Source organism: Artibeus jamaicensis, unplaced genomic scaffold (genome assembly GCF_021234435.1).
Source record: "Artibeus jamaicensis isolate MK-2021 breed Jamaican fruit bat unplaced genomic scaffold, CSHL_Jam_final contig_447, whole genome shotgun sequence".
In the NCBI taxonomy this organism is placed as follows: Eukaryota; Metazoa; Chordata; class Mammalia; order Chiroptera; family Phyllostomidae; genus Artibeus; species Artibeus jamaicensis.
In genome coordinates this window covers 3,754,440-3,766,254 of record NW_026521834.1, presented here as the reverse complement: position 1 = coordinate 3,766,254, position 11,815 = coordinate 3,754,440, and the positions used below count along the sequence as shown (strand labels likewise).

General features: G+C 47.7%; 1 protein-coding gene and 1 pseudogene across 1 annotated transcript; one reads left to right on the top strand and one right to left on the bottom strand.

The window, feature by feature from the left end:
• The first annotated feature begins 333 nt into the window (after positions 1–333).
• AQP10 (aquaporin 10) lies at positions 334–11,624 on the top strand. Its single transcript, XM_037162391.2, has 7 exons — positions 334–371; positions 7,763–7,937; positions 8,338–8,464; positions 9,228–9,365; positions 9,466–9,584; positions 9,836–10,053; positions 10,508–11,624. The coding sequence occupies exons 1-7, from the start codon at positions 346–348 to the stop codon at positions 10,671–10,673; spliced, it is 969 nt and encodes a 322-aa protein (XP_037018286.2). The 5' UTR covers positions 334–345; the 3' UTR covers positions 10,674–11,624.
• On the bottom strand, positions 4,803–7,332 carry LOC119061754 (protein RCC2-like; annotated as a pseudogene).
• Positions 11,625–11,815: the final 191 nt, after the last annotated feature.

Below are 11,815 nucleotides of genomic sequence, written 5' to 3'. Positions count from 1 at the left end.
CTACTCTAACAGAGGGCCATGGTATAACTTTGGGTTGTCAACTATCAGTGTTAATTCAGATCTTTTGTCCAAAAATCCTCAAAAGGTCTCAGTATTCTCCCATTTTTTCAGTAACAGTCATCAACATAAATGATTTGTGTTGGCATTTTTATCTTTCTTAGTATGGGCCGTTATTTTCCCCAAGCCTCCTGGGACTATCCCAGAGGTACATTCACCCTGTATCCCTGGGGTCCCGCTAGGATTTAAATCCTACATCACAGGAGAGTGCTCCTATATCAGTAAATTCTTCCACACCTAACTTTATGTCCCAACTCCCTTGATCCAGCACTCTGAGTGTCCAGTTCCATGTATAATGTCACCAGATCCTGTAGGTATGTATATATATTAGCCCAATCTTGAAACTCCTTTAGTGTGTATTCCTTCTCTCTCTCTCTCTCCCTTTTTTAGAGGGTCAGGCATCCTCTTTGAAGCTTTGCTAGAATATGATTCTTATTTTTGGTCCTATTGCCAGGAAAGTAGGTGAAAATAAATCCTTTAGCGGGTATTATCTTGTAAAGAACCTGCCTCCTTTGAAGCCTCTGAGTGATTTTTATGTAAACCAGAAATGGGCCAATTCTGCAGACTCAGAGGGTTCAGAGAAATCTGGGGATTCAAGATTCTCAGTTGCATCTACCCAGATGTACCTATCTCAAGTATCAGGATTTTACCACCTTTAAAAAAAAAATATATATATATATATATAATTGATTATGCCATTACAGTTGTTCTATTTCCCCCCTTCATTCCCCTCCACCCTGCACACCCCTCCCCCACTATTCCCCCCTTTAGTTTATGACCACGTCTCAAGTTCTTTAGATTCTATATTTTCCCTACTATTCTTGCCCTCCCCCCTATCTATTTTCTTTTTTTTATATAGATTTTTAATTTATTTATCTTTAAAGGGGGAGAGAAGGAGAAAAATATCAATGTATGGTTGCCTCTTGTGTGTCCCCTGTTGGGAACTGGCCTGCAACCCAGGCATGTACCCTGACTGGGAATCGAACCGCGATCGTGTGGTTCACAGGCCCGTGCTCAATCCACTGAGCTACACCAGCCAGGGCCCCCCTATCTATTTTCTATCTACCGTCTATGCTACTTATTTCCTGTACCTTCTCCCCCCTTCTTCTCCTCCCACTCCCCTGTTGCTAACCCTCCATGTGATCTCCATTTCTATGGTTCTGCTCCTGATCTAGCTGTCCTCTTAGTTTGCTTTTGTTTTAGGTGTGGTTGTTAATAACTGTGAGTTTGCTATCCTTTCACTGTTCATCTTTTTTATCTTCTCTTTTCTTAGATAAGTCCCTTTAACATTTCATATAATAAGGGCTTGGTGATGATGAACTCCTTGAATTTGATCTTATCTGAGAAGCACTTTATCTCTCCTTCCATTCTAAATGAAAGCTTTGCTGGATAGAACAATCTTGGTTGTACATCTTTGGATTTCATGACACTGAATACTTCTTTCCAGCCCCTTCTTGCCTGTAAGGTCTCTTTTGAGAAATCAGCTGACAGTCTGATGGGAACTCCTTTGTAGGTAACTGTCCCCTTATCTCTTGCCGCTTCTAGGGTTCTCTCCTTCATTTTAATCTCGTCTAATGTAATTATGATGTGCCTTGGTGTGTTCCTTCTTGGGTCCAACTTCTTTGGGACTCTCTGAGCTTCCTGGACTTCCTGGAAGTCTATTGCCTTTGCCAGATTGGGAACGTTCTCTATTATTTGTTCAAATAAGTTTTCCACTGGTGGCTGTTCCTCTTCCCCTTCTGGTATCCCTATAATTCGGATGTTGGAGGGTTTAAAGATGTCCTGGAGGTTCCTAAGCCTCTCCTTATTTTTTGGAATTCTTGTTTCTTCATATTTTTCTGTTTGGTCATTTTCTTCTTCCTTCTGGTCCACTCCCTTGATTTGAGTCCCAGTTTCCTTTCCATCACTATTGGTTTCCTGTGCATTTCCCTTCATTTCAGTTAGTTTAGCCTTCATATGTTCCTCTAATTTGTGACTAAAATCAATCAGTTCTGTGAGCATCCTGATCACCAGTGTTTTGAACTGTGCACCTGATAGGTTTGGCAATTTCTTGTTTGCTTAGTTATCGGCTCCGGGGCTTTGAGTTCTTCTTGAGCCATGTTTTGGTCTGTTTGCACCTGTTATGCATGAGGGGCGGAGCCGTAGTTGTTCACCAGGGTGGGGCAACCCGAGTTGCTGGTGCTGTATGTGGGGGTGGGGTCAGAGAGGGACAATAGCGGTCCCCTCTGCTGCTTCCCACCACTGGGGCCTGCGTGGTCTGTCTCACTGCTAGCTCCTTCACTGGTTTATCTGTGCGCCAATGTGTGACCTCGATCAGCCTGCTGCCTTGCGCCCTCAGTGGGTCCACCTGTTGCTATTCCACACCTGGGATCCGCCCATGGCCGCCTGCCCACCTAGGTCTGTCAGGTGGATCTTTCCTGGCTGACCCCACTCTGCCGCTGGCTCCGCCCCTTTACCTGTCTGGCTCAAGGGTTTGTTGTTGTCAGACTTCAGTATAGTTCAATTTTCTGTGGTTTGGCTGCATTTTTGTTGCTAAAACTTTGTTGTTTTTAAACTTGATTGTGCGAGGAGGCACAGTGTTTTCACCTATGCCTCCATCTTGGTGAAAGTCTACCCCCTTTTTAAAGAATCCTAACCCAGGCATAGGAAATCTACTGGGGCTGAGAATTCAACCTTTTCTAAAGCTCTGCTACTCATACAATTAAGATTAGTCCTCTACTCTGATGCCCACTGGATGCAGAGATTAAGATTTCCTTAAATGCTTTCAAGAGCCCTGGGTGTCTTTTTCAGTCTGTCTTGACTTCGTGGGCAATTCTATGGAGCTTATAGTTACCATTTCCTCACACCTCTCAAGTGCCAGAGATATTGCAGTAGGAGCATATCCTTTCAACCAATAACCCCTTCCAGTGGACACTGCTGACAGTTTCAGTAACTGCATCACTTCAGCAAGTTAGAGACTATCCATATCCACCTAACACCATAAAAGAGTTCCTTTAGTCAGCCAACAGGTGAATAATTTATCACCCAAATGCCATTTTAGAGTTTACTTGCTAGAACCACTCCTGACACAAACTCTTAAATTGGATCTCTTGGAAAAAGACTAAGATGAAGAGACCCATGAACAAGGTTTACTGGGGAGAGCTAGCACTTTCAGGAGATGCAAATGTAAGGATTTGAGGAAAGCAGGGTTTGGCAGAGGGGGAAACTGACCCACAGTGAAAATATAACAGAGGCTTCAGCTGATCCAGTGGGGAACTTAGGTGCTAGAATGGCCCTTCCAAATTGTCCAAAATTGAGGCAAAGAGGCCAGATCTTTGTGTGCCTGCATGAACCAGAAATTGCCTCACCCAAGATTACAGGACCAGTAGGAGGTCGTGTAACCTTGGGTGAGGCAATTTCCTGCCACAGAAAGCACTGCCCTGGGGAAGCAGCTGTGTGCCATCAGCACCTGATATTCCCACCAGCTGGAGAATGGACTCAGTGGCCCCAGAGGGGACATGGGTGGAGTACTATAGTATTAAATGCATTAAATGAAGTATTATTGCACACAGATGTGCCCAGAACTGTGCCAGAGCCCATGGAATTACATGACCTGGCTATCCAGAACTTCATAAACTACATACAGTATTTTTAAAAATGTGTATGTTATCTGTTTCCATGTACTAGAACATAAGCTCTGGGAGGGCAGGAACTATGTTTTATCACTGTCCCCCAGGTGTCTAGAACTTGATTTGTAGTTGAATTAATCCAATTGGAGGCTTGAGATACAAAGAAGTGGGAAGTGGCTATGTATTATGCAGAACAGTTGTGGCAAGCATACAAAGAAAAAGGTGAGGTTGAGCGTGGGTGTGAAGACTTCATCTGGAACCATGGCACCAAGCCAGATTATTCTCTACTCAAGGGTGAGATTCTGCATGAAGGAAGTCCAAGCGTTCATCATGTGGGATTTGTTTATTTATTTTAGTTAAACATTAAGAGAGAAAAAACACTTTGGAAAGCATACAGAAAAGATAGTTGATGTTGAATCACTTATAAAATGAACCTTAAGGAGTCCAACTAAAATGCACCTTTGGCCCTGGCTGGTGTAGCTCAGTGGATTGAGCACAGGCTGTGAACCAAGGGTCGCTGGGGTCACCGGTGTGATTACCAGTCAGGGCACATGCCTGGGCTGTGGGCCAGATCCCCAGTAGGGGGCATGCAAAAGGCACGACACACTGATATTTCTCTCCCTCTCTCCTTCCCTTCCCCCTCTCTCTTTATTTATTTATTTAAAAATAAATAAATAGAACCTTTAAAAAAGTGGGGGGAGTAGTGGGGAGAAAATGCAGACAACTGTAATTGAACAATAAAGAAATTAAAAAAAAAGACAACTGTAATTGAACAACAATAAAGAAATTAAAAAATAAGGCAATTGTAATTGAACAATAAAGTGATTTTTTAAAATAATAATACAATATAAATAAAAATAAAAGGTTAAATAAAAATAAAGGCAAAATAAAAATTAGACAAAAAAAAGAAAAGTTACTTTCTAAAAATTCACCTTTGGTCAACTTTTGCTTGTTTAAATTCCTCTTGACCTCCTGTCCTAGTGCAGATGAAAATGACAGCTACCATGAGAGGTATGGCGTTGGAGACTCTGGGACGATCAGAGGGTGTGGGGGTTATATACTCCAGCAGTGTCTTTCTTTCTTTGCTTTTTTTTTCTTTTCCTTCCTTCCTTCTGTCCTTCTTTTCTTCCTTCCTTCCTTCCTTTTTTTTCCTTCCCTCCCTCCCTCCTTCCCTCACATCTGGACATTTTTTCATTGCTTTCAAGAGAGAGGAAGGGAGAAAGAAAAATATTGATGCAAGAGAGAAGCACTGAGTGCCTGCCTCCTGTTTGCACCAGGACCAGGGATCCTACACAGCTACCAGGTCACGCTCCAGCCAACTGAGCCACACTGGTCAGGATTTCTCTGGCAGTTTTTTGATCTCCTCAGCCTTACTTTCATCTCTGTTATCACCAAGAAGTGCAAGCATCCTGTGGCAACCTGCTCTGTGAAAATGCCATCCAGTGTCTTCACCTCTTGAGCTGCAGTAGAAGGCCTGGGCTTATGGTCCCCATGGTCCAGTTCCCTGAAAAGTCAGTGAAGACCACTCTTGTCTGCAGCCAAGTGATGCTGCTCTTCCCACAGGCCAGGCTGTGGATTCTCCAGAGGTCCTTCATGGCCTTTGCATACATGATAGATTCACAGGACATGTCGGTGGCCCCCAGAAATACAGACCACCCACTTCAATGACACCAAAGGAGCAGGTGTAGCCAGTATAGGTCTGGGATGCCTCACACCCAGGGAAGCTGAACAGCTCCACCAGGCAGGGGACCATCTCGTCCTTCTGCTCAGCATGGCCCAGTCAGCTGGAGCCACTGAAGGCCCAGAAGAAGATGCTCTTCTGGGAGTCAAGGACCACCATGTGGTTAGCACCACAGGCCACATCTCATACAACCACACTGGGGACTGGCAGAATCTGCCCATCTTTGTCTCCTCGATGAAGATGACCACTTAACAGGATGCCAGCTTGCAGCCGTACTCTATGCGCTGAGCCCTAGCAATGAACTTCCCATCTGAGTTGTGTCCCAGTTGATCATATTCAGGGCACCCAAAGGAACAGAGGTTTCCTTTGCAATCCATTATAATACTGAACTCAGCCCCACAGGCCATTTTGATAATTGGCTGGCCAATGTACATTATTTGTGTAAGGCTCAAGACATGTCCATCTGGTTGCTAAGGCCCAGCTGCCCCATCTTGTTCTCTCCAGATGCAAACATAGAGCTCGTTTCTATTAAGGCCAGGGTGTGGTTCCTCCCACAGGCCACTGACATAATCACTCCATGGTTGAGACCCTCAATGATTCTGGAGGATTCAACTCTCTTCGTGTCACCACATCCTAGCTGCCTCAGCTCCATAGCTTCCCTTTCATGTTGATAAGGACGCTGTGGGCAGTGTGTGACCCTGAAACCACCATCCACACCTGGACCCCTCACAGGTACTGACTGATATCTGTGGGCCCCCCACAAATTCTGACCAAGATTGTGGTAGGCAACTTGTTCTTTAGGTTCTTTTTTTTTTTTTTAAAGATTTTGTTTAGCTCTGGCTGGTGTGGCTCAGTGGATTGAGTGTGGGCCTGTGAACCAAAGAGTTGCAGGTTTGACTTCCAGTCAGGGCACATGCCTAGGTTGTGGGCCAGGTCCCGAGTTGGGGGCGCACAAGAGGCAACGACACATTGATGTTTCTCTCTCTTTGTTTTTCCTTTCTGCTCTCTCTAAAAATAAATAAATAAGTAAAATATTTTTAAAGAAAGATTTGTTTATTCTGCCTTGGCTGGTGTGGCTTAGTGGATTGAGTGCCAGCCTACAAACCAAAGGGTCACTGGTTGGATTCCCAGTCAGGGCACATGCTTGGGCTGTGGGCCAAGTCCTCATAGGGAGCATGCAAGAGGCAACTACACATTGGTATTTCTCTCCCTCCCTCTCTCTTCCTTCCCTTCTCTCTAAAAATAAATAAAAAAATTTTAAAAGATTTTTTTTTTAGAGAGAGGGGACGAGAAAGAGAAACATTGATGGTTGCCTCTTATATGTGTGTCCCAACTGAGGATCCCAACCTCAACCCAGGGATGCACCCTGACCTGAAATTCAACCAGCAACATTTTACTTTGTGGGATGATGCCCAACCAACTGAGCTACACTGGTCAGGGCTAGGCATTTCTTTTCTTCTTTTTTTTTTTTAAATATTTTATTTATTTATTTTTAGAGAGAGGGGAAGGGAAAGGAAGGAGAAAGAGTGGGAGAGAAACATCAATGTGTGGTTGCCTCTCATGTGTCCCCTGCTGGGGACCTGGCTTGCAACCCAGGCATGTGCCCTGACTGGGAATTGAACCGGCAACCATTTGCTTCACAGGCCCATGCTCAATCCACTGAGCTACCCCGGCCAGGGCTAAGCATTTCTTTTTGACCAATCAAGTCCCAGTTGGTTGCCCCCAAAGTCAAAAGCTGCCTTCTGCATTTAGACCCTTCAAGTATGATGCACTCCTTGGTGTGCTCAGTGCTCAGGCTTGGCGATGACCACTGCTTCACTGCATGCTTGCCCCTACTAGGTGCCCTGTGGAGCTCCAAGCTGCCCTCTTCACCACTGCTGTTGTCCATCACAGGGTTTTATTTCTGCAGTCTGTGGTCTTCAGCAGTCTCTGGATGCCTACCTACTGAGTTTTCCAAGCTTCCAAATAGTGTGAGGAAAGTCTTCACATTCCACATGAGATGCATTGTAGAATAACAGATGGGGAGTCATAAAATCTGGATTTGAATTCAGACTCACCCATTAACTAGTTGTGTGGACTCAGGGAATTAGAAGACTCTCTCAGTATCCTCATTTACAGAATGGGAGCAATAGTCCTACCTTATACACAGTTGTTTTGAGGACCAAGAGAATTGATGTATATGAAGCAGGGTATTTCCCTTCAATCTCTCAGCATAGGAGGAGCCTGCTCCAGGGAGGAGAGTAGGAGAACATGGCACCTGGGCAAATTCCAGGCTCCAGCTGTGCACTGAACCCTGCTCACTTGCACATTCTCTTGTTATCTCTAGACTCCCTCCACACGTGCACGTGCACTAGCTACTGCTCGGGAGCTGAGTTAATTGGTTTTAAAGTCTTTTCCTTATCTTTTCACCTGACAGGCCTATATGTGTAGCAGCAGTGTGCCTCTGCAGACAGACGAGCAGTGACCAGACACAGGGAAACTTCACTATGGCTCACATTCAGCTCCTGACAAAAGTCAAGGACTGGCTCAAGATCCAGAGCCTCCTGGCCCGACAGTGCCTGGCAGAGTTTCTGGGTGTGTTTGTGCTCATGGTAAGCAGGGTAACTGGGGGAAGGTGATGGGAGGTGGGCAAAAGCTTTTGGCACCTCCTGTTGTTCTTATCTCTTTCTCCGAAGTCCTGCTTCCTTTCAACTATGCATCATTTCTCCTCCTGCCCCCTTCTTGTCTCTTATACTCCTCTCCTACTTCCTCCTCATTTTTATTCCTGTCCCTTTCTGTATCTCATCCTCCTTCCCTTTCTTTACTTTTTCCCAGTTCTCCCACTTTTCCCTTCCCTCTTTCTGCTTTTCTCCCTTTCTTGCTGATTCCTCAAATTTGTTCATCAGTTCAACTGTTTTGGCTGGTCCCTTCACCTTCCCAGTCACTTTCCCCTGTAGATTCACCAGGCTCCCTATTCCTGGTTCCTTGCTCCTCATCTTCTCTCCCCACCAGGTCCTCACCCAGGGCGCTATAGCCCAGGCTGTCACCAGTGGAGAAAAGAAAGGCGACTTCTTCACCATGTATTTGGCTGGCGCTTTGGCTCCTGTGATAGCCACCTATGTGGGTGGTAATGTCTCAGGTGAGGAGGGGGTGCCTAGTCATCAGACATGCTACGAAATGTGAGTGTGGGTGTATGGTGATGGAGAAAAGGTGACTCATGGACATTATCTCCTTGAGCTTGATCAGTGCCCTGGACTGAGATATGCCTTTAGCCCAGCCCAGCTCCTCCCCTTTCTGTATCTCTCCATCTCCCTTCCTCGCATTAATCCTCTGTTCCCCTAGACAGAGACCTCCTCTTGTGTCCCCTCATTGAAGCCCTCTGAGGCTCATCTGTGCTCAGAACCTTATCTGCTGTCCCCCAGAAACACCCCGCATCAGTATGCCTGGCTGGAACCTTGAGACACAGGCACTGTAGTGGAAGAACAGATCTTGGCTTCATTGTGTGACCTTGACAAGTTGCTTAACTTGGAGATTCAACTTCCTAATTTATATGGTGGGAATAGTAACATCTGCCTTAAGAATTGTGGGGAGTGCCCTCACTGGTGTGGCTCAGTGGATTGACTGCTGGCCTGCAAACCAAAGGGCTGCCGGTTCAATTCCTAGTCAGGGCTCATGCCTGGGTTGTGGGCCAGGTCCCCAGCTGGGGATGCCCAAGAAGCAATCACACGTTTATGTTTCTCTCCCTCTCTTTCTCCCTACCTTCCCTTCTCTAGAAATAAATAAATAAAATCTTAATTAAAAAAAAAAAGAATTGTGGGGAGGAATAGCAATGGTACTCGGTGGTGCCTGTCAGTGACACTTAACAGATATTGGTTTTTTTTTTTTCCTCTTGATCCTTGAAGGGGCTCACCTGAATCCAGCCTTTTCCCTGGCCATGTGCCTCCTCGGACGCCTCCCCTGGGCCAAGTTTCCCATCTACTGCTTCGTGCAGATACTGTCTGCTTTCTGTGCCTCTGGAACCACCTATGCTCTCTACTATGGTAATAGGGGGACAACACGGGCATCTGTGTGCGGGCAGGGCTGCCCCGGAATGCTGTGAATGAGAAAGATGGAAATCCTGGGTGTTTGCTTCTCCAACAGATGCCCTGCAGAACTATACAGGAGGGAACCTGACAGTGACTGGCCCTAAGGAGACAGCTTCCATCTTTGCCACCTACCCTGCTGCCTATCTGTCCGTGAATAATGGCTTCCTGGATCAGGTAGATGTGAGGGGAAGACCTGGGAGAACCCTGACCTTTGTCCCTGCCCTCTGGGACCCTAGTCTATTGTTTAGTCTCTAGGTGGGATGGGATGTGGAGTTAGGTCTATCTTTGCCCCACTCCCCAACCCAGCTGCCTGTATTGACAAAGTCAGATGACAGAGTGGTGGTGGCCTGGACTGTTTGGGTGAGAGAGGGAAGATGGAGCACCTGGCAACTGTTGGGAACCCTTCTGCATCTGTCCACTCAAAGGTTCTGGGCACCGGGATCCTGGTTGTGGGCATCTTGGCCATCGTGGACAAACAGAATAAGGGAGTACCTGCAGGTCTGGAGCCTGTGGCAGTGGGGCTGCTGATCCTGACCATCGGGCTGTCCATGGGTGTCAACTGTGGATGCCCACTCAACCCTGCCAGGGACCTGGGCCCACGACTTTTCACCTATGTGGCTGGCTGGGGCCCTGAAGTCTTCAGGTACGAGATGACTCCCCCTGGTGCTCTCCTTTCACTCACCTTCCTCTGCTAAAAGCACTGTTCCCGGGTTCCCGGCTTTCTCCCTTAAATAGTTCTCCTGGTCTCTTAGGACAGTGCCCCAGTTCTCCCTTTATCTCTAGTCCTCCCCCTGCCACCCTTTTCACTGAAACAGTAAGATTTAGAGTTTGTATTCCGGGACACATATTACCTCTTTGGGCATTAGTGACCTCATCAGCAAAACAGGTATATTCAGATAATTACCTAAGGCAAGATGCTAGACTAAGCTCTCCTGGGGACTCCTCCTAAGTGCTAGGCTTTCATGCCAAGACACCTTCTCCCTGGTGTCCATCACCCCAGAAACTGCTTAGAGAGTTCTCTTGCTACTGCCCCCAGTCCTTTGGGAGAAGGCTAGGTGCATCACCCCTGATATCTTTCTTCTGTCCTTCTCTTGCAGTGCTGGTCATGGCTGGTGGTGGGTGCCTGTGGTGGCCCCTATGGTGGGGGCCACCCTTGGCACAGCCACATACCAGCTGCTGGTGGCTCTGCACCACCCCGAGCCTCTGAATTCACAGCCAGCTCAGGATCTAGAGTTTGTTCAACAGAAAGCCCCGAATTTGTAAACAACTGCCTCCAATGAGATGCCATAGCATAAGCTATGACTCTGACACAACAGCCTACTCCTACCTCCCCCATGGACACTGAAGAGGGCCAGAGACCCAGACCTGGCGACAGCGGGCTCTGGGAAGCTTCTCTGTTTACTCACCTAGGCTTCCTCCTAAACTGGGGAGGATGCCTGGACAGGGAGAGCATGTAGATAAGGTCCAGTCTTCGTCCTCTCCTCCCCCAAGGCCGTTTTGGTATCCTGCGGGCTTCCAAGAACGTAGTTCCTCAAAGCGGCCGTGTAGATAAGGTCCAGTCTTCGTCCTCTCCTCCCCCAAGGCCGTTTTGGTATCCTGCGGGCTTCCAAGAACCTGGTTCCTCAAAGCGGCCGCCAGAGGATGCGCACCCTGGGAACCGGATCGGGAAAGCTGCGGGAATCTGCAGGGCGCTGGGGGCCGACTGTCCGGTGGAGGGGCATAACCCTGGGGACTTCTTCCCAAGCTTAGTCCCCACTGCCTGACTCCCAGTCCTCGTAATCGCAGCGCCTCTGCCCCTAGGCTCAGCCAGCCCCCAGATAACGGGTACAGGTGGGGAAACTGCTTCCACCAAGGGGGCGTGGTGAGGTCCGGGCGGCGGGAGGGTGGTGGAGAAGACGGGACGGGCGATGGAACCCAGCCATTCAAGCGCCTAGAGACCCGTGGAGCAAAGAGGAGAAACTGAGGCACAACGCAATACGTAGACATTCTGGGCAGGGTGCAGTACAACGAGACAACCTGCGGGAGGAAAGAAGGCGAAGACACAGAAGGATTCGAGGGGAATGAAAAAAAGGGTTAAGGGAAGGCTGGTACTGAGGAAAATCATCGCTGTCCGTTGCTTCCCGGCTCTCGTGCCCCTCCCCGAAGAAGACTCCTTTTCAGCAAAGAAGACAGCTTTTTCCAGTTGCCTTTCTTTCATGTAATACAAATCTCAGAACTGTCTCGCCTCCTGCTTGATTCATGGATGTTTTGGAAGCCGGATGGACTTGGCAGTGGGTGGGCGGAGGACGCGACCGGGTCTTCTAGGTCTGCTCGAGAACTAAGACCGCCCCCTGCCCCGCACAAAGATGGCGGCGCCGGCCTCGCCTCCCTCTCCCCAAATCCCCCTCCCGCCCCCCGCCCTCTCC

Bases quoted from the DNA above. Each gene is read 5' to 3' on its own strand.
- AQP10 (XM_037162391.2), top strand. From the start codon at position 346: ATGTATAATGTCACCAGATCCTGTAG. The intron at 372-7,762 runs GTATGTATATAT...TTCACCTGACAG, and splicing joins AATGTCACCAGATCCTGTAG to GCCTATATGTGTAGCAGCAG. The intron at 7,938-8,337 runs GTAAGCAGGGTA...TCTCCCCACCAG, and splicing joins TGGGTGTGTTTGTGCTCATG to GTCCTCACCCAGGGCGCTAT.